We start from the raw sequence: 25,300 nt of genomic DNA on the forward strand, positions 1-25,300 counted from the left end.
TCAATTAAAAGGATCCCTCCCACATAATACACAAAGTAATTTCAGATAATGTGGTATGCATAGTCACACCCAATACAGAGAAAAGCTGCCTGATAAAACCAGATGTATTTTTTAGCCCCTTTAAAAAGAGTATTTTGTATGTTGGGAGGCTACCAAAAAATGAGAATCGGACAGCACTTTCCAAAGGTGTAACTAGCTTTTGTTTTCCTCTGCACTGGGGATATATTTCTCCACTGTGGGTTGGACAAGCTCAAGGATCAGGGCACGGAATGGGGAATTCTTCAGTAGAACAGTTTTATATTGATGGAGTCGGTTGCTATGGTAGCTGCGTGTGTGTGTGTGTGTGTGTGTGTATGTTTTGAAGTATCCCACACGTAAAAGATTCATCTTCTAGATGCCAGGCTCATATTTAAACAAGCAGATGAATGATTTGGGGGGTGGGGGGGGGGAACATTAAGAGTCCAGCTAAGCATAGCAGTTCCAGTAAAACTCTGCAACAAACAGACTTTGCAATCTAACCATGTCTTTGTTTACATTACTGGTCTTACACATAAAGGATTATTATTACAATAATAATAATGGGAAATGAGAGTTTTTAGTATTGGTATTTGCTCATTACTGGTTTATCATGACAGTCCCAGTCAGGAATGGGACCCTTTTGCTCTTATCTCTTTGGAACAGTGACCATCTTTTTGTTTATACCATAAAAGTCTCTAGCATAAAGCCATACTTTCTCCTGGTCTGCGAGTAGGGTGTCTAAACCTTCCCTTAATAAAAATAACCAGTAGTGAATACTCATATTCTATAGGTTTAACTGTAATTGAAGATTTGATCAAGGGCACACTTTAAACTATAACAATGTATACAGTGTATGCTGGGACTCCACAACCACCATTTTAACAATACATTATGCTCCCTCCAATTACCAACTTAAGAATTGAAGACAGTATGGGATTTTATAAATTTGGGGATTATGGTGATTCCTCTAAGTCTCTTAAGAATCTCTGCTCTTACAAACTAAATAAATATTTACAGTATGTCCACTGTAAGGATCTCCACTCTTAACTGAAGTCAATTTTAACAGGACTTACTTGTAGCTATGAATTCTTAGAAGAGATGGAGAAAATATAGTTAAAACTTAATATAGAAGTCCTGATTTCATATTAAAAAGCTAACATATGCTTTGATACATAACAGAAGAGTGATAAACAAATGAGAAATTGGGATGAATATCCTGCATCTTGCTGTTCATTCTAAAATCTTCACTGCAAACCCAATTTCCTCTCAATGAAAATGTTTTGCTCCTTGTATCCCATATCAATAAGGTAATGTCATTTCCCTACCTGGACAGGAAAGCCTAGCATATTTTTAATATTTATGTTACTCAGCTCTACGGATCCATTTATAAACTTTCTTTTTCACTACTTAGTTGCAATTTTTTTTTTCTTCTATGAAAGCAACTTTTGCATTCTAAAAATGACTAAACGGTACTTAGAGACCTGGAGACAGGACTGTGTTCATGAAAACTTTTTCTCTTTTCCTTCAGTTGAGCTAATAAAAGCTGTTCTCTCCAAACAAACTTTGCCTTTCTTATTTCCTTAGACATTAGCATTACAGCTACAACAACGCTACAAGAAGGTGGTATTCAGCAATAAGCAATGTAAAATGTCTAGCTAGAATACATTAATCTTCTTAGTAGTGATGCCATTATTAAGCCATTACTGCTGGAAGGAGTTTTTGTGGTACAAGTTAAAAGGAAAAGAATAAAAGAAGAGAGGAGGAAAAAAAAGAAAAAAGAAAAGCTTTTACATGTACCTAGCTGATCAGCCAGATGTTTCCCTTTCTCCAAAGGAACAATTCTTTCATCCTCCATGTCACATTTGTTTCCAACCAGGATCACCTGTGCATTGTCCCAAGAGTAAGTCTTGATTTGTGTGGCCCTACAGCAGGACAAGAAAGATGGTTACGTTCCATCAGTAGTGCCAAAAGACAATCATATATTAAGTATGAAAACAAATACCAATAAACACAACATCACATCCAAAGACTACATGTAGATTGAAAGACAAATGGCCAACCTTACACATAAAGCAAGAATGCCACCAGTGCAATTTATAGTGCCATTCTATTTCATTACTCCTTAACTTTGTGCAACAATACAGTTCCTTGTTAAGACTTTTCAAATGTTTTAAAGATCTTGGGAACTAGACAAAAAGCTGAACTGAATTATTTTTTAAGGTCTAGGGAAAAAAGCATTCTTCTAAAGCTCATTCTTCTACAGCTGTAATCTGTCAGAGGCACTACAATCAATTATACCACTTAAGGGTATGGTCTTTACAGGGAAAGCTGTACAATACACACTTCATACTAGATTTACAATGTCTTGTAAAGCATATAACAACAACAATTCAGAGTGGGCAAAAAGATGGTCATTTGCAGCAACAAATTTGCTGCAGAGTTTTACTAATGCTACAAGAAATTGTATTTGGGGAGTCAAACAGATGGAAACATCAAATCATCTTCTTCGCTTGAACAGGAAAACTGCCATGGAGACTGAAAATTGCCTAGAAACATGGAAACAATTGCTTAAGGGAAACAGATTTACCAACTTGGGAATAAATAGGCTCAAGGTAAGGTTTTGTGAGCAAACAGACACAGCTAGATCAAGTGATAACTAAGGCAGAAAACGCAAGATGCAACAACAGACAGCAAGTAGTTGACAAATGCTAAGATCGCTATCAGAGGTATCAAGTACAGGGGGTTTAAGCAGGAGTACTGAGCAGGACCTCTACTGCTCTCCTTAACTCATGTGCTGTCACTGGAGTGGAGCCAGCTGCGGAGCCCAGGACACTTGGCCTTGTATTTGGCACCTGGCCTTCCTATAGATCTTCTATGACAAAACTGAGGAGTTGTTTTTTACATTTATCCTGAGGGGCCAGTCTCTTCCCATCCACCTCAGTGAGGTGTCACACAGCCAGCAATAGAACAGTATTATTTTATCATCAATTTTATCTTTCAAGACTCCCTCCTTCCCAAAGGCAATTAGGCTGTTCTGCCAGAAGTGATCTACCCGGTCCTTCTCCACCCCTCCTCCAAACACTGCTCTGGTCCATTCTTTGTCCCTACAACCCATCCCTCCATACAGGACATCCTAGTTTCAGGGAAACCTAGCATTTCCCTGAAGAGCCAGGATTCCCCTCAGATTTTTTACTTCTGTTTAGTTTGCTTGAACTCCCCTAACAACAAGGCACTTAATTCCTTCACTTCTGAATTAGCAGCAGACTCCAGCTCTGATCCACTAATGATAAATTTTAATTAGTTTTGAGTAGCTTACTCGCCTTTGCCATATAAAGCAGCTGGTCACATCACTCCACGGATATCTGTGAAACAGGGGGCATTTCACTGTGCAAATTGCCTTGAAGAAGCACATGTAGTTTGCAACAGAGAACACAAGCCTAAACCAAGCCCACTGCACAAGCCCAGCCTCATACTGCAAAATGCAAACAGAAAAAGATTTTGTGTGGTGAAACTTAAACTTCCTAGAAAAGCACTCACTCCAACTGCAATTTTGGCTCCTCCACTTTCACCTCTCTGAGTGTCCCCATGTAGATTAATTTTATGAGAGCTAATATGAGCAAGTGACAAGCTTATATGGTATTCTGGGGTTTTTCGAGGCTCATCAAAGAAGCAGACTACCTTAGAAATGGACAGAAAGCCAAGGGAGACGAATTCTCCCCACTCTCCCTCTATAGCCAATGAAAAGAAAAGTCTCCCTAGGTTCAATTCAAAGCACCTACAGTCAGGCTCCGGTTCTGACCCCCTTCCTCTCTTTGGGTAACAGCTTTTCAGCACTGAGGGGGGGTCATACGAGGACATGCTGCCAAACCTTAGCTATCTATACAGAATTACTTGGAAGGAGCACCAAGGATCTCCCACAGAACCTCATCCTCCTCCTCAGCTGTTTTGTACAAACTAGTGAAAACCCTCTCTCCCAGAACACTGCTATTTACACTTATATTGGGAATAGTAATTTTAAAAAGTCCTTAATAAAGTAGAATGTCAAAGAGCTAATCCCTGTCCAAAAAGAATGGCAATAAATTTCCAGGAGCTTTTGGAAAGACAAATTGGGGGGGGGGGGGGGGAGAGAAGAGGCTTGAGTAATTGGGATGTTTCAATAACTGTCAGAGTAGTATAATATGCACACTGAGAAAAATACCTGTATTTCTGTGACATGATAACAATGCCATCCCCTATTTGTGCTGAATTTCACAAATTTATGATGAAGCACGTTATTATTGCTTCATGTTTGGGAGAAAAATAGTCTCAGGTTCACAGTTACATGGATATATCAATAACCTCATTTAGAGATCCACCTTAAAAATGAATACAACTAATTATTTGTGAACTTACCTGTTACTTAAATCTAAGTTCAATTTAACCAATTTTTCTTTCCCTTCTATGAAATTGCCTAGCTTGTCCAAAGCGGAATTTCCACAATGTTTTCTATTTACTTTACAGTATCAAGTGCTGAGTTTATTTCAGTCTTATTACAATTTCAAATGAGGTGTAAAACACTAATTTATATACACAGAAAACTATCAAGCCAGGGTCATTAACAACCAAAAGAGCCTACTAGAAAATCTAGAAACTGGCCTGAAAGCCGTAAAGCTCATTTAACCCTCTCACTCACCTTACAGGGAAGGCATTTTATTATTCAACCAGAATAAGAAGTTTTTTCAAACACCAGGTAAAATCCACCTTTGCTTTTGCCCGTTTATGCCTTTTCTTCCAAAATAACCTGACAGTACTCTCAACACACTGGAGTAAGGAGAATATGTCAGACCTTCCCTTTTACACCTTCTCATATAGTCTGTTATACCTTTCCCAGTGAGAGAGCAAGAGAGCAGGCCACGTCCTAAATATTCCCAAATGCATTAAACTTCCTCAGCTGCTTTAAGATAATTGTCGTGAGTTTGGGTGATCCACGTGAACAAAGGAAAGACTGTACCTCAGGTTCACAGACTATCCAAAGAGCTTGTCTAAATTTCTGATTTACGGGTACTCATGAAAGAAGTGTCTTTAATTGGTTTAGCTTAAATATTTTCACAGTGATGCAAAACAAACGGGAGATAGGAAGGGTTTGGTAAAAAGATCACCCAAGGAAGGACCAGTACGGAAGATATTCTCATACCCCGAGTGGACAAGTGTGGCCACAGCATGAGGCTCTTAAACAGTCTCATTTGCACGAGCCAGAGATGAGAGGTAGAGCGCACCATACACATTGGTGGCAGTTTTAGAGGGGACTTTGGAGCTCCACGAAATGCTTGGAGAATAGCAAGGCTGCTATGACTATTTCCGAACTAGACACAGGGTATAAGCTCTAAGATGCTAGAGAGGTCAGGAAGGGAGAAGAATTCCCTCCACCGGTAGGGAGTTGACTTTGTGCAGGCTGCAGTCCTGTAATTCTGTCATAACTATGAATTTTGACATCTCTGCAACCCCCTAGGATCTCAACAGAAGAAAGGCACTTGTTATGGGTGAAAGCTTACTTGGAGTGCTAGGTCTCTGGTTCAGGAGTTTGTTCATGCTTTGGGCTTGTTTTCTGTAGGGAACTCTGTGGGAAGAGATGGTACAAGAGAAAGCAGTGAGATGGGCTGAGACTCATGCTGACAGGCTGCTTACACAGCATCTTAAAAACCTGAATCACTAAACTGCCATCGGCAGAGCACCAGCAAGAAGGGACACGCTTTAGCCTGCAGAATGCCCTGTTGTAAAACATGCAGATGACTGCTGCCCATTAACTTGAATCATAACGAGGTTTTGTGAATGGGTGCAATTTTAGGAGCTGGGAATTACGTTCATGTGGGAAATTCTTATCAGCCAAGGAGAAGAGACTGGGATGGCCAAAGGCCAAAAGTTAGTGGAAGGGGTACCACTTTGTATTTGACTTGCTGATGACTCTCTTGACACCTGCTCCTAAGTTTGGCTGTATTTGCTTAATGATCCCAGGCCCCTGATCATATGGCAGATGAGTTACATGCAGAGGTTTATTTTAGCTTTTTGGTTTTAATAAACGTATGTTAAGGCAAAATATGATGAAACCATACTTACCCACTAACTTGCCCCCAGGTTAGCTTGGAAATACATTTAGTTAAATCGGCTTAAGATTGTGCATAAAGAAAACCTGTGGGAAGTTTAGAAAAGACCTGCTCAAATATCTGTTCCCTCTACCTGAGGGCACAGCATTCTTTTTTTCATTCCATTCCAATTTCCATATAAATGCAGTTTCAACCTTTTTTACATGTCTGTCTCATACACAGACCATTAAACATGCATGGATGTGGGCGACCCAGTTAAAATTATCCTTTTTATGTTTGTCCTGAAAATATTTGAATTAAAAGATCCTTGAAAAGCAAGCTCTTTTTCCTTACAAAAGCTTAAATCTTTTATCCTCATTATTTCCAAATGTATTCATCAGATTCCACAGAAACAAATTAACTTGAATCAGATGAAATTGTGTCACTTAATTTAAAATATTTAGCATTTGTTCAGGGGTTTTTTTTGGTTTAGAGAAATATATTTTCATTTTTAAAGGACATTCAGCTGGCTTCACTCTGTAGCTCACTATACTCGTCCCATCAATAGTTTATTGAAACTTTTCCTGCCAGAAAAACACTGAAATTCACAAATGCTATTTTTAATAATCACAAAATAACCAAGAATAACCAGAAATAACCAGGACGATTAACAGGTTCTTTACTGGATTTAATTCATGTTAGCTGGTAAACAACTCTTGAGTACTTCTGATTTATTCTCAATGTCTCAAATGACAGCCAACCTGCTGCACCATGCTGCATTTATGATAAATGTTTAACTTAATGGTATTCTTTATTTAATGGTACCTGGACACTGAAAAACACATCACTAGCCAGCTAGACTAACAAGACACTTAAGAGAGAAAGGATGCATCACAATTGCTGCTGTTCCGTCCTGTCTCAAGCACTGAACAGCAGCACTGCAGGAGCACTAGGCCTCCCTGTTTATCATTACACACACTGGTACCCTCTCACACTTGACTTGAAGAAAGGACTGCGCTAATAGAGATGAAGGCTCTGAGCTAAAGGAGCTTTTGTTCAGCTCAAGTAGTAGACACTTCTTTTCCAGGAGGGTACATTTCTTGACTGAAGACCAGATCTATTATAATTTTTTTGCAACATAACAGTACACACAGGATGGTCAAAAAAGATAAAAGTCATACATAGTTGCTATGCTTGCAAACGCCAGCAGCTGATATAGCTGCATCAACAAAAGACAAAAGCTTTTGTTCGTATTTCTTGTCCCTTCAGAAGTTTAGAAAATAGTTTCGCAGAGTGGGGAAGAAAAGCATCTCCAGGTGCATCACCACTAGAGGACTCTGCTGCCACAGCTATGCTGGCTTAGCCAGACTCATTATCTCCCTTCCCGTAGATGAGCTTCAGAAAGGCAGGAAATGGGCTACCATAGGCTGATTATATCTGCCCGACCAGGTTATTTGGGCTCTGAATCTTAAAACTGATGGTTGAAAAGATTCCTGACATATCGAGTAAATATCAACAGTGATGGTTCACCTCTGTCCTTTGGCTGACAAGTTCCTCTTAGCAGAGATATTCATACAGCCCCTGTGGCAAAGGAAGAAGTTAAATACACAAAACTGACCTTTCCTTATTGCTACACCCTTGCACCACTGCCTTTGTTGGAACAGATGTTAGACCATTTCTGATACAAAGTTTCAGGTTAAATGTCACCCACACAAAGTTTAAAACAGAGTACTGTAGCTCATAGATTGAAATTTGGTATATTTAACTGAAATGCTGCATGTGTATAAAAAGGCTGACATTTGTCTGAGCTATGCTTTTCTAAAAGATCTGAAGAAACACCAAATTAATTTTCTATGCCTATATATGCTTCAAAATAATCAGTGTGGCTCATATTACCTTATTTTCATTGTATTAGATTTCAGAAAACGTGGCAAAGCACGTAGAACAAAAACAGTGTGAAAGTTAGAGGCACATAAGATAAATCTGTGTTTAATTTGGATTTGATAAAATTCCAAGCAAAAAATCCCCTACAAGTTGACTGACTGTTAGAGATAATGGGCTCCAAAGCCAGTAGCCCTGCGTTGTCTCTGGCCTCTATATTGTGCATCCATTTCCAAGGATGGGTAAAGTCAACTGCTTTCAAGAACAGCAGTTACAAATGACAAAAAAATTAGAAAAAAACACCTGAAAGGAGCTCTTCTTTGACGTAGACAGCATGTGCGTGATTTGCATTTGTAAAACTCATCAGCAAAATTTTTATAATTAAGCCAGAATCCTCCTCCCCCCAAAATTTCCATGAACCGCCTCTCTCCCAAGCCCTTCATCGTTCCTTGCTGCAACCCCGTGTGTTTGCTCACTGGCTCGCCAGCAGACATATGGTGACTGGTCAGGTGGCCACTATCAGCCACAAATTTTCTTTACTTCTCTCTCTGCAAGAGCACTCCTTTTAGGACATTTCCTATCCCCAGTCACAAATTTTCACCAAATTTATTTGAAGCTATCTTTGAGACTTTCAGTCTTTTTCTAAATTTTGTTAGACTGGTAAACCAAAGTTATTAGAGAGGAACCAACAGACAGACAGTCAGCTAGATGAACAGTGTGATCTTATGTATCTTGTCTCCTCAGGAAACAGAGCTAAAATTATTTATAGTTTAATGAAAGGTATTGCCTTAGCTCACATGCTTGCACTTTTAGGGAAAAATCCCTTTGCAGGCACATGCAATTAAAACCAGTGACTCCACTTGAGCTAGGTGGAGATGGTGCCATGTGCAGGAACCAGGTTTTGTCAAAACCTTTGTGTCTGTGTTTCTAGGAAGGAAAAATATATTCCTCTATCATTAGCTGCTGATGGATAGCTCAAGGAGTGTTGTGGTTCACCTTCTGCTGCATGGTATCATGATACTGGAGACGAGGTAAAAATGGAGACTGCATCTTTAGATGTGACGATCATGATTCCCTGCTTGAATGGACAGCTAGAACTAATAATGGGCAGCCTTGGAAGAAGGCCAACAACAGACCATGTTGTGATTTTTGAGTTATAACCTATATCAGTATACATGGAAAAGGTATTCAATATAAAAGTCAGACTGAGCTTGATCCTGAGAGCCAGTGCCATGACTAGCATGCTTGCCAGGAGAGGCTCCTTCTGATCTGAGTTAGGTAAAAGAATTTTAAAAGTCACCTACATGCTGCTGTCACATGCTCCAGGCAGGTCACTGAGATCACTGTAAATCAATCTATCAGACTTAGGAGATTCCATTAACCGCTGCACTGCCTTTCTCTGCGCGCTGATCAAACCTATCTGCAGTATAAAGCAACAGGGTAACGTTTGAGGGGAAGTCATTGAGGTGCTGCTTCGGAGGATAAACATAGCCTTTCCCATGCCTCCCCATGCCCTGTGTTTCCTGCATGAAGTCTCCTAAGTCTCCCCTAACAAGGCCATAACAAGGACCATTGTTCTAATGCCAGAGGATGTTCCAGACCTACATGGAAAAGTCAGAGACAAATGAGCCAGTTTCTCTGACAGTTCTTTGTACCAGTGCCCTCATACAAAGAAAGTGGCACTTTCTGGCCCACAGAGAGATTCTGTTCAGAGCTGGAGTGATGGGAGGGTAGGAGTTCTAGTGCCCCTTCAAGAGGATGCCACGGCAGGACCAGGTCCAGCTTTCTGTTTATCAGTGCTGCTACCTCGTGCCAGCAGCTCAGACATTTCCACCCTGGGCACCGCACTGAGTCCCCACTGAGAGAACACCTCGCATCAGCTACCCCATGGGGACTGCTAGCACTGCCCATGGCTACAGGGATGCTCTGGCTCCTCTGGAAAGACCTGTTCTTCCTGCTCTCTACACACACTTTTCCAGAAGGCAAGGAGAGCAGGAAAAAGATCTGGCCCCAGCTCTGCTTCCAAAATCAGACCAGAGAATGGGTAAGATGGGATGTTTCTTCTGGAGGAAAGAGACAAGTGGCACAGGCTCCAAGGGGAGCCATATGCACACCAAAACATGGAGGAAAGAAGCCTCGGTACCAATGCCTTGTTACAGCTTTGATACAGCTATTGAGTTGTTAAAGTGACTGATCTGGTTCCATTCTTTTCTCACTCTAAATCAAAATATTTCCTGGCTTTTTGTCATCAGGAAGTCTAGAGGTCATTTTCTGGTTTCTGTATTTGTACCAAAGTTAGGGGAGCCAGAGGAGCTTAGAATAGCTGAGAATGTGTCTGTCTCACAGTCTAGTTTTGGGTGTAAGTTCCCACCGTTCCCATATAATAGCTCTCTTCTCATCCCCCATCCCATCATTTCACACTGAGCACTTAGTTGTTTAGGCTTTCTCTATAGTCAGTGGTAACAGATAGGCCCCTTCCAAGGGGCATGCTTGCTTTCTGTCCTAGATCTTGCTCTTCCTCCTCTTATTATAACTAAAATTATTGTAAACTACACAAGTTGTAAATGGCTAAGTTTAGGTTTTATAATTGGCTGAAGTTAGGGGAGATGAATACTGTTCCATGTATCTATACTTTTAAGTGCCAAAAATCAATTCTGAATACAGGACAAGGCACTTTGGAAAGATTTATCCCTATTAGATTTTAAATGAGATTTGACTTGAATAACCATTGTTAAACTGGATTGCTTTAGCAGCATAGGCAGAAACCTCAATAAGCCCAAATCATGCATTATAGGATACGTAATAAGTATGGACCTTTAAAAGCAACAAGTACTATGCTACTATACTAGAATTATAAATTTTCCTTAAAAAAAAAAAGAATTGGCTAGTGAAACTGTGCAACTTTCTCTGAGGAAAACTTAAAAAACCAAATTACTTAACCCAGAGTTTAGGTGAAGAGGAATACGGTGATGCATAGCAGTGCAAGGGTGGAATGTGAAATGTTCTCAACAAGCAACTGTGAAGAGACAATTGACCAAAAAACAAAGAAACTTAAGAACAATAACAACTTATTTCCTACCAGTCCTGCACTGCATTGAAAGAGTCTTCACTGGTGATGTCATACATGAGGATGAAGCCCATGGCTCCACGGTAATAGGCTGTAGTGATGGTCCTGTATCTCTCTTGTCCGGCTGTATCCTGGAACAAACAGGAATATTTAGGCTTTGAGACCCCAATTCTCAGAAAGAGGAGCTGTAGTTAGGTCCTACATCTGAAATCAGGCAACCACCTTTTATTATTATATATTTTAAATTTTTCATTTACTCCCACTGAAATGAGCTCTACTTACATCTTAGCATTAATTGGGCTTTTGCACCAACTATGATCTGTTAAATGTGCTTTGACACATGTACAATTAAAAACTTAATCAAAGATGTCAACTCTTTAATTGCTCTTTTCTGCCTCAGCCTCAATGCAATAATAAAACATTAGCAGAGTTCACTGAAAGCTGACACTTCCAAGCAGAGGCAATGGAAAACAGTCCAGGACTGTACCAAGCAAAAGACATTTGAGTGCTACAGTTGAGTGCCAGGGACAAGGAATTGATCCTTGGCATGGATGCTGCAGATGACTCAGTTCTTACCTGAAGTTAAAGACAACAATTCAGGACTTGATGCAATGAAAATTACCCGAGAATATGAATTTAAAGTGGATCAACAGCCTTCTAACCAACCCTTTCCTTCAAGACCTGCCTGGTGGACCAGGGACAGAAGTCATATGCTTAAAATAGCTCTCATTTTGGAGATATCTATCATTTCAACAAATACATTTCATCCACCTTTCAGCAAATAGCAACTACATGAAATAGCTGTGGGGAGGCAAAGAGCCTTATCTTCAAAGCGCATGCTCAGCACAAGGTATTGATTGCTACAGTTGCTTTTACAGGTGAGCAGTCCTGAGATGAACAGTGGTTAGACCTCCAAACCCCACGTTTTAAAAGTATTTACTGCTGCTGGTTTAACACGCGTTAAACACAGTTTCTTTTCTCTAAAGGACTTAGCACTCACATAGCTTCAGTAAACAACTGAGAGAGAATACTTAGAGCATCTTTCAGAACTGCAGGGTCAGGTTCTGATCTGACAGAGCAGATCACCACAGTGCAGGGGAAATGCAAGTAGTACAACAGGTAGGAGACTGCACTCAGCTTTAAAGTTCTGCTTTCCTTAGTTCCCATACCTGCAGCCTTGTTTTTGCTGCATGCAAAAGACATCCCTGGCCCTTCCAGGGCACATGCAAGCCAGCCCATGAAAGGGGAAACATTAATGATCACCAATCGCTCTGCACCAGCGTATCACAGGCTCTCTGTGGGAGGGAGCACTTGTAAATAAGCTCCCTGCAGCTTGCTTAAAGGACTCTGCCTATTACACTGCCCTGAGAATATCCACAGCTCTAATGCCAAGCGAACTTCCCAGTGGAGACATTATGCACAGGGAATTTTTCTGGTTCTCTGTGACACATCTCTAAAGAGAAGGGATTTTCCCCTGAAACGTAAGCATTTATTGCAAGACACGGTGGTCCACTGGCTGAGAAATGGCTCTCCCTTTCCCTTCCCCCTCCTGACCAGAAGTGCCAGAGCGAGGCACCTGAAGCCTGAGCACCCATCACCCATCCAGCCCCAGTGACACCCATCCAAGGGCTGTCCCTTACTCACGGACACACAGCCTCACTTAGCCACTAAACAGCTAAACCAACTGTGCCGCAAAGGTCCTGGCTGTATCTCTTAAAGCATCATAGGTGTCAGCAGCAACATTACTGGTCTGTTTATTCAGCGAGACATGACAGTTGCTTTATTATAGCCTGATTTCCTGAGGAAACGAGGCTTATCACTTGTCTCCACACACGCACATGTGCATGTGCCTATTACAACTTTTGAACCTACTAATGACTTTTGATCAAATTTGACTAAGGAGAAATGATCTCAAAGGCACACTCTTACATGTTTCATGCAAATAGTTGGCAAAGTGGAAAAAAGAGATCTTAAGAATATCCCAGCTGGGTAAAAAAGTTTAAGTGCAACTGCTTTTTTTTTTTTTTTTTTTTTTTTTAAGACACCAAGGAATCCACAGGAGAGAGGCTTTCTTCATGTCTCATTAGGAGAAAGACCTAAATCAGTATTAATATCTTGTCAGATATTGCAACCACCAAAAAGGCACAAATCCGAAGAAAGTCAGGCTTCTTTAATTCTCATGCTCACAGAACTATTGTTTCGCACCTGCATTCCCATGCTATGCTACCTCCCAAACTTCATTTCCTAGTCCTGTTCTGCATTTGAGACTGATCAGATATTAAGCAACTGTAAGAAACACTGTCTAGCTACACGCAGCATAATTTGGAAAGAAAACTAAATTCAGCAAAAGCTCAGAGCAAGGTGTTAGCTCTGAGGATGTACGTCCAGGCTGTCCTGGAAAGCCTGAATGGACCCGCAGCCCCAAGGGGATCTCAGGATGGCTGCCAAAGCCGGCGCTGGTACCGTCTCAGTGCCTAGGCTCAGTCAGAAACTGGAGTCAGTCCGCAGTCTTCCTCTGTGTCAAAGGAAACTTTGGTAATTTATATTTCCTGAAAATTGTGAAATTCAGTAATTCCAGTTTGTTATTTTCTGTGCTCTGCTCATGAATGGCATGCGAACGGGTGGTACAAGGGGACCACTACAAGCGGTACAAATGAGGTCCGAGGGGCTGCACGCATTCGCTGCCCATAGCTTGTTCTCTCATGGGCAGGACGCACTCCCCTGGCAAGGAAGGCAGCTTGCACATTCGTTAATGTACACTTGTGTGCCTGCCTTCTCAGATTTAAAAAAAGTTGGGGGTTAGGGAGAAGGCAAAAGAAAGGCATCCCGTATTACATGGTAATGTTTCTTCATAACCTTGCACTTGTAGTAGTGCAGTCCAGTGCAGAGATACATGATTCATCTCCATGCAAGACACTGACAGATTCCTAGCTTTGTTTTACTGTACAGGTACAAAGCATGTTATCTCCTCTTAAAGGTTTTTAATCGCATTTATCCAAATCCATTTGAATCTTTGTAATAATCACTTTGAAATGATTTTTTTCCTCAGGTTATATTAGCTTCTTAGACAGTTATAACGTGGCTTAATTTTCCTCTGACTCATACCAAGTTTTATGCTAGCTTCTATGGAAATCCCCCCCCCCCACGCAGCTTTTTTCAACATACATGAGAGAAAATAAACTGCCAAATCTGAGCTTTATTCCTTTAGTATTTACAATAACTGCCCTTACATCAGTTTAAAACACCATAAACCTTCAGGTAACTAGGCATTTAAGTTTGATGTGTAGGACAATTATCTAACGAAGGAGAAAATTGATGCAGACTGTTCCCCCCCCCTCCCCCGAGTTGTTTGCAAGATTTCCAGGTAGAACACAAACTCATTAAAAGACAAGAGAAGCAATAGATGAGGCACAGGCAAGGATCAGCGCAAACCCACTGCAGCTCTAATTAACAGTCTAGCCAACTGTCTAGGAAGCAGAGCCTGAGCCTGCAGCATCCAGAAGCCTGCTTAGCCGTCCCTGACAAGGAATTAGCTAGCTTAGTTATAACCGAGCACAGAAGGGTCTCGGTGAGGTATCTCTACACTATTATGCTAAAAAGTCTGTCCTTTTGTGGCTTATATATGTGCCTGTCCTTGATATAAACAATTAAAAAAAAGACCGTTGGTTGGTTGAAACAAAAATTGGACAGCTTAGCATTCAGTGGTCATTGCAAGGAAAGAGTAAAGACCTAAATGCTTTAGCACGGTGTGCAGATGCCCTCCACTCACAACATCCATCACCCAAACACTGATGTTATTCGCACAACCAGCTTTTTGTTATTGCTCATTTGTCTGTCTCAAAAAACCCCCAGCAAGGTACTTGCACAGGAAACCTACTGGAGCTTTTAAATCACACTGGATGCTCTTTGCTGCAGATCTGAAAATCAGAATTCCTGCCAACGTTCTTCTAATGAATATTTCCAGCTGCAAATTCTTTGTTTAAAATAAAGCGTCACCAAAACTTCCCATCTGTACCAAGTTTAATTCCCTTAGCACCATGATTGTCTAGCAGTGTATATGACAAACAGCCTGAGAAATAAGCCTTTTAATTTTTTAAAGGATTATGTTTTTTTTTTTTTTTAAAGAAGTATAATATATAAGAGTCACCTGCTGCCCAGCTGCTTGGCAACAATTACAAAATATATATGCATCAATCCACTGCTGCTGTATACTTAATCTAGGCAAGGAAGATGCTAAAAGCCTCAGAAGAGAGGCATGTCAACCCCAATACCCAGCCACAGCCACAATTTCAGGGCTTCACCAGCTGTGGTGAAGGAGAAACCTTTTCCCCTTTCCCGCTGTTCAGCGTCACGTTGTGACGTCTGAGCTAGAGCTTTTTGCACCTTGTTCCAAGTTTGGTCACCCTTGGAGACAGGATAATGGACTTCATGGCCCACTAGTCATAGGGTCATCAAGTTGTCAGACATCAAAGTGTCAGGAAACATCTGACTCCTTGCAACTACAGCTCAGTCCTCAGCAAGACAGGCCACCTCAGCCTCTTTTCTCCACAAGACAGATAACCCTCTGCTTTCAGAGGGTGTACCTTTATTTCTTGCTCATTCAGGTTGTTTGTCCTGCTTTAGGCTTCTTGCCAATCCTGGGCTCAGTCATACTTGATTCCTTTACATCCAGGACCCCTTTACTTTCCTATCTGCGTGGATGAAGAAAGTCGTGCTCACATGGAGCCCTCTCAGTTCCACGCTGGCTTTGCTGCCTTGAACAGTGGGAGTGTTGTTTATCCTCCATGACCACCCTGCTGTCTTCCCACCTCCACGCACCGCTCTCAAACTGCACGTGCAACCCTCTCTGCTGCTGCTTCCCTGTTGTGCCATCCTCACGGTATCTAGGTAGCCCCTCAAAGTTGGGGAAGTAACTAGCATTTCCTTACCTTTCTGGACTGCTGTAATCTAAAGTGTTAAATTTCTCATGCCCCCTTCCAATTCTAGCTGTTTTATTAACTTTTTTGAGAGTCAATATTATTGATGTCTGCTGCCAGATGGCCAATATTTTCCAGCTCAACTACCTGCGTTTCAGTAGCTGCATTTCAGACTGCAAGCTTTCTGCTGCCAAGGGTATTTCTTAGCTTTATACACATAAAGCTAAGCCTAGTGTTCAGCACAGAGGGGCCGGGCTCTTTGATCAGAGCTCCTGGATGTTACATGAACACACACGCATGTTCCCTTTGCAAAAGTAGACTTCTGAGTGGCAGCCACCAAGAATCAGCTAAACAAAAGTCACTTTGAGAAAGGAGGAGGAGGAGGAGAAAAAGCACTGAGAACCACAAGGGTCAGTGAAGAGAGTGACCTTGGGCAGACTGGGATGTGACATTGATAAGAAAATGCTAACTTTGAGCTTACTGTTCCTGCTGGCAGCTAGAAATAGGAACAAACAGGCTAGCAAGATGAGTCACTAGTTAAGACATGGAAAAGATGCAATGTCATAAAAAGCCTGTGAAGTTTCGGTTGCTTCCAGGAGCAAAATAACACCTGGTCCCTTCAGAGCTTAGCTCTGATTAAAATGCTCCAGTTCAACAGATCATATTAAGCATGCTTTTTTCCTCTCTCCTGTTACTGAGTACTCCCGCTGCCCAAGAGTCACTAGAACCTACTCAGACGCGCTTAGACACCTTGAGAGCTGGTTTAATTTGAGCAATCCTAGCAATATACAGCAAAACATTTCTGTTGGAAAAAACTGTCTTTTATAATAAAGGCTCTATCCTTGCAAAGTGTTTTTAAACATTTCCCACTTTTGCTGTCTTCACTTCAGCTCCTCCAGCAATAGTAAAACCAGAACCCCTCAGATAAATTCAGTACCATTAGCTGCAAATCCTTCACTTTTCCCATCCTATTTTGGTTATCCTGTACAGAAGCAACTATCTCCCTGTTGTCTCTAACGTTCCCACACGAACTGCTGCCACCATGGAGATGGAAATTTTATGATAAAAGACTTTTAATACATGAACAGCCTGTCAGGGCTAACCAATATCTGGCTAGTCATCAAAGGCCTCAATGTTTTCTCCCCACACTTTTGAAGCTGTCCCTTGTAACTGAGGGGCTGAGTATCCCTTCAGGTGAGGCACTGCACTCACTGACTGCTTTTCTTTTGAAAGTACTTTTACATACTAAGCTGATGGACAAGGAGGAAAAGTTAGTATAAGTTAACCTTACCTACCATTACAGCATTTCTGGGGGTTGAAAAACACGAGCTGTTTAACTTTGCTCAGCAACTCCACACCGTTTAGGACAAAAAGTGAATCACTGAAAACGCAAGAGAGTGCATTTTCTCAGCAGAACGTAATTTCCAAAGTGGAATCAGGCCAAGATACTGTGATAAACACTCCTGCTTGTGACCCACTAAGAATGTTAAAATAATTTTCATTTTTCTAGGTGCCTCAAGATTGTAGTAAAGATTAGCAGCAGCTGCCCTTCTTGAGCTGTCAAGCAGTAAAGAGGGTCAAAATAGGGCTGCTTGCTTATGAACATTATCTGCTCTTCTTATCCTTTTGTAGGTTGAGTTTCTCCGTTAGAAGATTTAGAAGACAGTGGCTGCAAAGAAGAAAAACAAATTGCACAAAGTTGTACTTGTAAAAAAAAGACTTGCTTCACTGTGCATAACTCTGATAGAGCTGAAAAGTTTGTTTTTCAGCAGAGGATTAATATGATAAGTTTGATATTTTTTTCTTCTTCTTCCTGATCTAGTTATATTGAAAGAAAAATAAAGAAATGCCAGGAATAAAGATACGTATCATTGCCACCACATATCTGCTTACAGCTTCTCTAGCTGTAAATAAACAGTGGAAGGTAGCAGCAAAAGAAGTTCATGAGAAATGATGCATTAAGGCCCATCCACTGAAGGCAATTGTCAAAACCATTACTGCTATGATAAAAAAGATGTAATAAAATATGAAGAGCCTGAGATCCTAGAATAAGAAGCATTTTAGCCACCCAATGCATTTTTATGGAAAAGTATTTTGCCAGTTTTGCAAGACCTTTTTAGTTGCTCCACATACATCCTTTAACTCTGTTAATCCACCACTGTAAGCACAGCTGTATGATGCAGAGATGCCTCAGCCATGTTAGCCGCTACAAGCAGTATTAACTAACTAGGCTCGTCGAGATAAACTAATCACAGCTAGAGTACCTCAGAAGCAGCACTATACTACTGCGAATAACCAAGCCCGGACATCCTAGATGGTACCGCAACGCACTAGCTGGACATGTGCTACCACTGTGTGGGTCATAGCAGCAGGCTGCTAACCCATAGAGACATACAACAGAAAGGAAAACCTCAATCTATCATAAATCGACTGCCAGAAAAACAAATGCAAAATCTGGGAGAGCGAGGAAGTTAAATGATCCGCTGTACAAATCCGGCTAAATTCAGTAGCCTGGCTCTTTGATCCAGAAAGTAGCAAGCACAGGTGAAAGGAATTAGCGTTACAGTGCTATCAGCCTCCCTCCCCCTCAAACACAGGCAAGCAAAAGCCAAGCAAATCCCAGCTATGAGAGCAGCAGAACAAGAACCAGACTTCCTGGAGCCTATTTCTAGGTGATCAAATGTCATGGTAACCAGCAAGAGAGAGAGGCAGCTAAAGGGGCTGCTCAGAGCTCGCTCTGTGCAAACACAGGCAGCAGCTCCCCAGCTCTGCCCTCCGCAGCATCGCCCCGGTGCGCCCAGCCCCGACGGAGGCCCGTGGCAGCTTCTGGTCCTCGCTTGGTGGCCTCTAGGCAAGTCCTTTAGCCAACTCATTTGCAAAGCAAACACTTAGGTCCAAGGGTGTTTATGAAGCTTAACTACTTTGCATCTGGAAGACCTGTTAGTACTCCTAATTGTTAAAAAAAATGACAGCCTCTAGTATTCTACTGGGAGCCTCACTCCTACAGCCTGTTCTTATTGAGGGAAGATTTCAGCATATTTAGCAGTGAATTAAGGCTAAATCTTGGCCTCATACTTCAAGAAAAAGCCTTATAGACGCTATGTCAAGGGAGTCAATTCTAAGACAAAGTGCTTGGAAATTCCAGGAAGGTCACTTAATTTGGCATTTTAACCTTAGAAATATCATTAAGTGACCACCAGAAGGCAAGAACTGTGTGTTTTAAATTGAAGGGCAGCAGCAAAATAAAAGGAAGATAACCAGCCATAGTTTATATATCATTAAATATATAATGAGAACACACACTACAAAAAAAAAATTCTTTTAAGAATATTCTTTATATGTCATTTTTCAAGATTTGGTGGAAATCAAGAGTTGATCAGGCAAATGCCAATTTATTACCTTCCAAATTAGAAAAAAAGCATATCAATCATAGCTCAAAGTTTTTGTGGGATTGCGAGAGTTTCACTTAAAATTGTGCTGCGAAATAGTTCTTGCCAAAGGTGGGATGTCTGGTCCAGACCAGACACTGGAGACTCACCTCTCCATCCCAGAGCAGCAAACCTGTGAAGCCCAAATTCAAGCCTCTTTCCCACCTGATCTAATAAAAAGTCTCCCACGCTCTAAGTGAGCGTCTCCATTCTTCATACGCGCCTATGACACCTTCTCTTCTCACACATGCACTCCTACACCTCAACTCTTGGCCCTCCTGCCCCCCGTATTACTGACATTGCTGCAGCAATGCATGCAAGCTAGAAAAAACTCTGCTGCAAGCTCGGGATAGAGCTGCGGTAAAAACACCAGTGCCAGGACCATGCTGGAGGAGGAGAGAGCATCCCCCCTGTTTTCCCTGTTGCAGGGATTTGGACTGGACCAGACCAGAGGCTTGCCACCCCTCAAGCAGAGTGGAATCCCAAAGTCGCCCAGATGACTTACAGCCACCATCACTGTCATTTCCTTGGGGATGTGCCACTGTGTAAGGTGCCATGAGACAGCACGCTGCCCACCTCAAGCACTTGGGGGAACCCATTTCCACTTACCTGAACGCTGTCCTCCAAGGTATTTGTATTAAGAATGAGGCAGCGCGGCCAAAGCTTATCATTTTGTCTATGCTTTTGTGTCCTTTCTGAAGCCTCAACTGGTGAATTCAGGAGAATATTAAGCAAAAATATAGACACTTAATGTTCTAACACTCAAGAAGGTGGTATAAACCTTAAAGATAACAAAACTCAGGCACAACCTGAAGCTCATAAAGCAGAAGGTAAATAAAAAGGAACAAAAAAAAAGTATACATCTCACTTCAGTGGAGCTTTAAGTATGATTTCTGAATGTTGCAATTAGCATTTACATAGATACATATCCCTCCAGCTCATAAGTTTATATTTGAAAGAAAAGTGCATATACTTTAAAAAGCAATAAAACAAATAAATCTGATACAGTTCTTCGTTGATGAAAAGAAAGGGTTTTTGTTTAACTTAAAGATCTCAAAAAACAATCAAATGGAATTTCAAACTTTCCAAATAAACCCACAGCTCTGCTGAGAATAGAAAGGAAGAGTTTCAACTAAAGGACAGCTATTTGGGGGTAGTTACAAGCATCTCAAAATACATGCTTAGAATTCAAGTGCCTTGTCAACCACAACAGTACGCAAGTGGTGACGCTCAGTAATAACACAAGACAAAGAAGATAATCTGCTGCCATTTACCATAATATTTTCTATTACAACCACACAGTCCAGATGTTAAACTAGGAATTTCATTTTGTAACAGTTGCAGATGGCTCTACTGCACTCCTGAGGCAGCTCGGGAAGCAGCTGAGAGGTCCTTTTGGGACTGTCATGTGGTTATAGCACCTATGGCTTTCTCTGCACAATGTCCTTTTGCATGCTATTTTAAGTTCATCCACGTCTGTGCTGATGCTATCTGTCTTTTTCTTTCCAATGCAAAGGGGGTCATGAGAAAAGACTTCTAGATATATATGTGAGATTTTGTTGCTGTTTGGTATTTTTGCTGTGTAGTATTTTCCCATGCACATATTTTCTGTGGAAAATTATATTTGTGCCTTTGAGCCAAACAGCACTGGCACAAGCCCTGTCTTTGGCAGAATCAGTCCAGCGTACTCTCTTTGAACCAAGAGTGATGATGTCTGCCTCTCAGTTTACTTCATCACATCGCAAACAACAGACATTTTCAGCATGCTGTCCATCCTGCTACCTGTGACATTTATCTTTAGCCTAAACATTTGGAGGAAGAGGCTTAACAATTAAGAGCTAAATCCTGTTGCCCTATGCTTCAAGAGGGTTTGACCTAGTAGCACTAGAACAGTTCTACTACAAAAATAAACCTTGCTCTCCTTTAGTGTTTTCCTGTACAATTAATCCTGCTACCTGGGAAGCAGAATTGTAACTTCGGGAATGAGACAGTCACTCTTAGAGTTCCCAAAGCTGCTGAAGCAACTTTGGCACAGCCAACTATTGCTCAATGCTAATCACTTTATCACCTTTAAAGTGCTCCTGTGGGTATCAGTCACAACACCTGCTGACTATCTAGGCTTTGCAAAGACTTCCTAGTCTTTGGCCAATGAACATGAATGGACTAAACCTAACTGATGAAAAAGGCACCTTCATATTTACCTTTCAAGAAAGATGGAGGAAAACCACAACAAGTTTCCCAACTGAAGAAAACATATTGTCTTATAAAAAAGGAAGGACATAGACTAATTTATCTATCATTCAAGCAAACTTCTAATCCAGTTCCAATCCTCGCCCAGCCAATCCCTACGTCACAGGAAATGCTCCTCCCTGCTCTAAGATCCTACGGGGCTACAATCAGATCTTTCCTAATACTGTTACCTACTTGAGATGTTTCAATTATTTCTTTTCATCAACTGCTCAGAAAACTGAGTTTCAGCAGCACTTATTGGCAGGAATCATTTGCAGTTCTTCTAAATTTGAGATACTGTGCCTAAGACCATTTCAGGAGCTAGCAAAGCCAAAATCCATTCCTCTGGTCCCCTTTTCAAGGGGAAAGGTTTGCTAAGCCACTCAGAAAACAGAAGAAATGAAACCCTATAAAAAAAGGGAAAAAAAAGAAAAAGAAAAAAGAAAAAGAATAATCAAAAATTCTTTGAAGACCTGGCTCATTGAAAAAGACCCCAAGAAGCCAGAATACATCTTCAATAGACTTAGCAAGTAGGCAACAGCTGGGTCAATCACAGCATGTTCTGCAGGCGGCCCACAACTCTGATACTAACACAAGGTCAAATTCAACACTTCAGATGATCAGGATTTCGGTTAAAAATCCTGGCCCAAAATGACGTTAGACAGATGCTGCTAAAGGACAGAACTGGGACCTCCTTACATTGCACCTTTGAGTATAATCAGCCTGAAAACAAGCACTAATGATTGCTTGCTCCAGTATGAATTTCATGCAGTTGAAGCCAACCACTAAAGAATGAATATTTACAAGAAAAATACTGGTGCAGAACTCTATTGCATTTCTAACAATTTATTAAGCAATGTGAGGAATAAAAGCACCAGGCCATTTCAAGCCCAACTTGTTGCTAGGCTAATGTGTGCACATGTGCACAAGTGGTAAAGGTCAAGGAATTATCATCTTAGCAGAAAAAACGGTAGCTACAGGGAAGAATTTTTGTTTGCTACAGCAACATTGTTTACACCTTGTACAGGATCTGAGCTAGCTTCTACTGAACCCAATAGAAATCCTTTTTATCACAGGCAGATCTACCGGGCAGAGAACAGTGCTACAGGGACTGCAAGTGCCCCACACTGTGTCTTTACCTGCCCTTCCGACGGAGAGCCACGCATCTCCAGTTTCATCTACCCTCATCCACTCACCCCAGCGGGACCTCAGTCAGGCTTGGAGAGATCCTTTTTGGTGACTGAACTCTGGTACAAAACAATCCCTGAAGAATTTTAAGGTCCTGCCTGTATCCAGTGATCTCTGCAAAGAATCCTGTATTTGCAGAGGTCCTGACTCTGCTCTCCCACATGACTATGTATATAGGTAAGAAGGAAAACAAGATTCAGCATTTTCTACACAACCTGTTTCTCAAAACACATAGCAAGCCCCAGCCCAAGGAAAGAAACCTGTAAAAAGGGCTGTTAGTGACAACTCCAAACTGTCTTAGTTGAAGTGAGTAAAGATCCTATGCACAAGGACTGCAAGAGAACTTACTTTTACAGAACACTAAATGTGTGTGAAGCTTTACAGATCAATAAAAATACCGATGCACCACTTTTCATTACATTCTACCAATTTTATCCTTACATAACTTCATAAAACAGGGAAACCTGCACAGCATCACCCCAAGCAACAGAAGGTCTATCAGCCTGTAACTATCAACTGTAATTGAAGTGATCATAGTGTCAGGCACGATATAAGGACAAGCACACAGATAAGCATTATGCTACTTCCTAAATCACCCCGACTGTCTGCTGGCAGAAAACTGACACCAGGCTCTCTGGACCAGCAGCTCAGTTCAGCACAGGCAATTCTACATTCCATTCCCTTCGCGCTTTTAGGAACAATTTCCAGCTTAGGAATTGGTCCTGTTACGTTTGGGAAAACACATACTGAAATATTTATCAATTGAAAGCCAACTTCCTTAGCAAGAACTAACCTCTGAGTAGTGAGAACTCCTCTGCCTTCATGTGTAGGCACGTGCTTTGTCTGGAGAATGTGCGATAAGTTGATTTTTACAGGAATACAAATTATTTATTATGATAGAGAAGAAAAGTAGAGTCTTGGGGCTTGTTCTTGCTCCCACTCCAGTCCACAAAAATCACTCCCCTTGACTGAAATGGTGTAGAAACAAACTTCAAGGCAAAGCATAAGATGTAAATGACCAGAACTAGATCTGGCAATCAGCTAAAGACATTTTAACACAGTGAAGACATGACTTAAACAACAACTAAACCGCTTCAAAACATCATGAAACTAAACTGAACTGCACTTATTGTTTTCCCTACTTTACCTAACCTTGAGGCCAAAAAATTATAACTTGACCTGATTTTGGAGGCTGTACAGCAGCAGTGAAAGCCTTGGCATTGGCTATCGGGATCGGATCCTAATGATTTATACTGAGGCTCAGGTAGTGACAGTGTCTGGCATTTTCACAGAGCAGAACGATGCCTGGTTGTTCAGGAAACAGATTATTAGTTTCCATTTCACTGGTATATTCATACCACAAACACCATTCTCAGAAGAAAAGAAACGATGAAAATCATACAGAATGAATCCCCATTTGAAGCATTAATAAAATTAATACAGAGAATATTAGATGGTAAAGAATATATACCTCGGTTCTAATCTAAAAATACCCTTCTACCTCACTAATGATATCGCATCAAATCAGCCCTGCATTGATAATCAGTTTTATCAGCAGATAGCAATTGTTGTATAAAATATCTTAGATAAGAACAGGCAACATTCTGGCACATATTTACTTCATTTTAATTAATGAACAGACTAGTTGCGATAAAACCTTTTTATCTGGCAGAATGAGATGTAAACATTAACTACCTCCACATCTGCCCTGACTTTCAAAACAGCTTAATGACAACAGCTGTAGGAACAACTTCATTCACGCTTGCTTCAGTGATATGTTCACCGCACCCACCTTTGAAACAAGAGGCTGCATTTGTGTGTGGAAGGAAGTAAACCAGCAAAAATTAGAAGTGCATCTGGCAAACACAGAAGTTCTTCATCTCTGTGCCCACAAAAGAATATAGGAGGGATCATACTGGAAATACACTGGGACTTCTTCAGAGGGAACAGGTTCTGCTGCAGAGACTGCACAGCTGGTAGAGGAAAGGGACAGACAAACTGACATGAACCCAAAGAACAGCAAAAGCTGATGGGAGAGCTAGTTAATTCAAAAATATCAGAAGGGTGAGATGTGTTTGGATGAGCTAAGTGCCAGCAGGCCATCCCAGGATTTTACAGGGCTTGGTTCAGGCAGAGGCAAAATAGGCCGTTTCCCCTCAGCAAGGGGCTCTTCAGCCATGTCCGAGATCAGCAGGGACCAGGCCTTTGGGCAATCTCTGCCTCCTGACTGAAAAACTTTCCACTTCCGCAATTCCCAGGGAGCATTAGAAACTAATGATGGTGAACTAATATTATCCTTGTCATACGGAATAGGACAGAACTGCTATTGATTTCACTGGGTCCAGGACTTGCACCCATTTCATTACTTAAATTGTCAATGAAAGAGGAAAACACTTTAATCAGTTATTTTATTTGGTAAACACAGCCCTCTGCTTCTGCTGGTATCTTACCTTTAAATCTTTGTCTAGAGTTTCTTCTGTCAGTTCTGGGTTTGGCTTAACTCAGTTGTAAAAG

At 41.2% G+C, this 25,300-nt stretch overlaps 1 protein-coding gene across 2 annotated transcripts in view; it reads right to left on the bottom strand.

Annotated features, from left to right (window-relative positions):
• The window catches only part of RAB3B (RAB3B, member RAS oncogene family), a 66,375-nt gene that overhangs the window by 4,931 nt on the left and 36,144 nt on the right, over positions 1-25,300 (bottom strand). For both annotated transcript variants that reach the window (XM_064516201.1, XM_064516200.1), the window contains 2 exons: positions 11,038-11,156; positions 1,816-1,940 (listed from right to left, as the gene is read on the bottom strand). In XM_064516201.1, coding sequence (XP_064372271.1) covers positions 1,816-1,940; positions 11,038-11,156 — 244 coding nt within the window. The remainder of the gene's footprint in view (positions 1-1,815; positions 1,941-11,037; positions 11,157-25,300) is intronic.

The sequence above is a fragment of the Dromaius novaehollandiae genome, chromosome 8 (assembly GCF_036370855.1).
Source record: "Dromaius novaehollandiae isolate bDroNov1 chromosome 8, bDroNov1.hap1, whole genome shotgun sequence".
Classification (NCBI taxonomy): Eukaryota; Metazoa; Chordata; class Aves; order Casuariiformes; family Dromaiidae; genus Dromaius; species Dromaius novaehollandiae.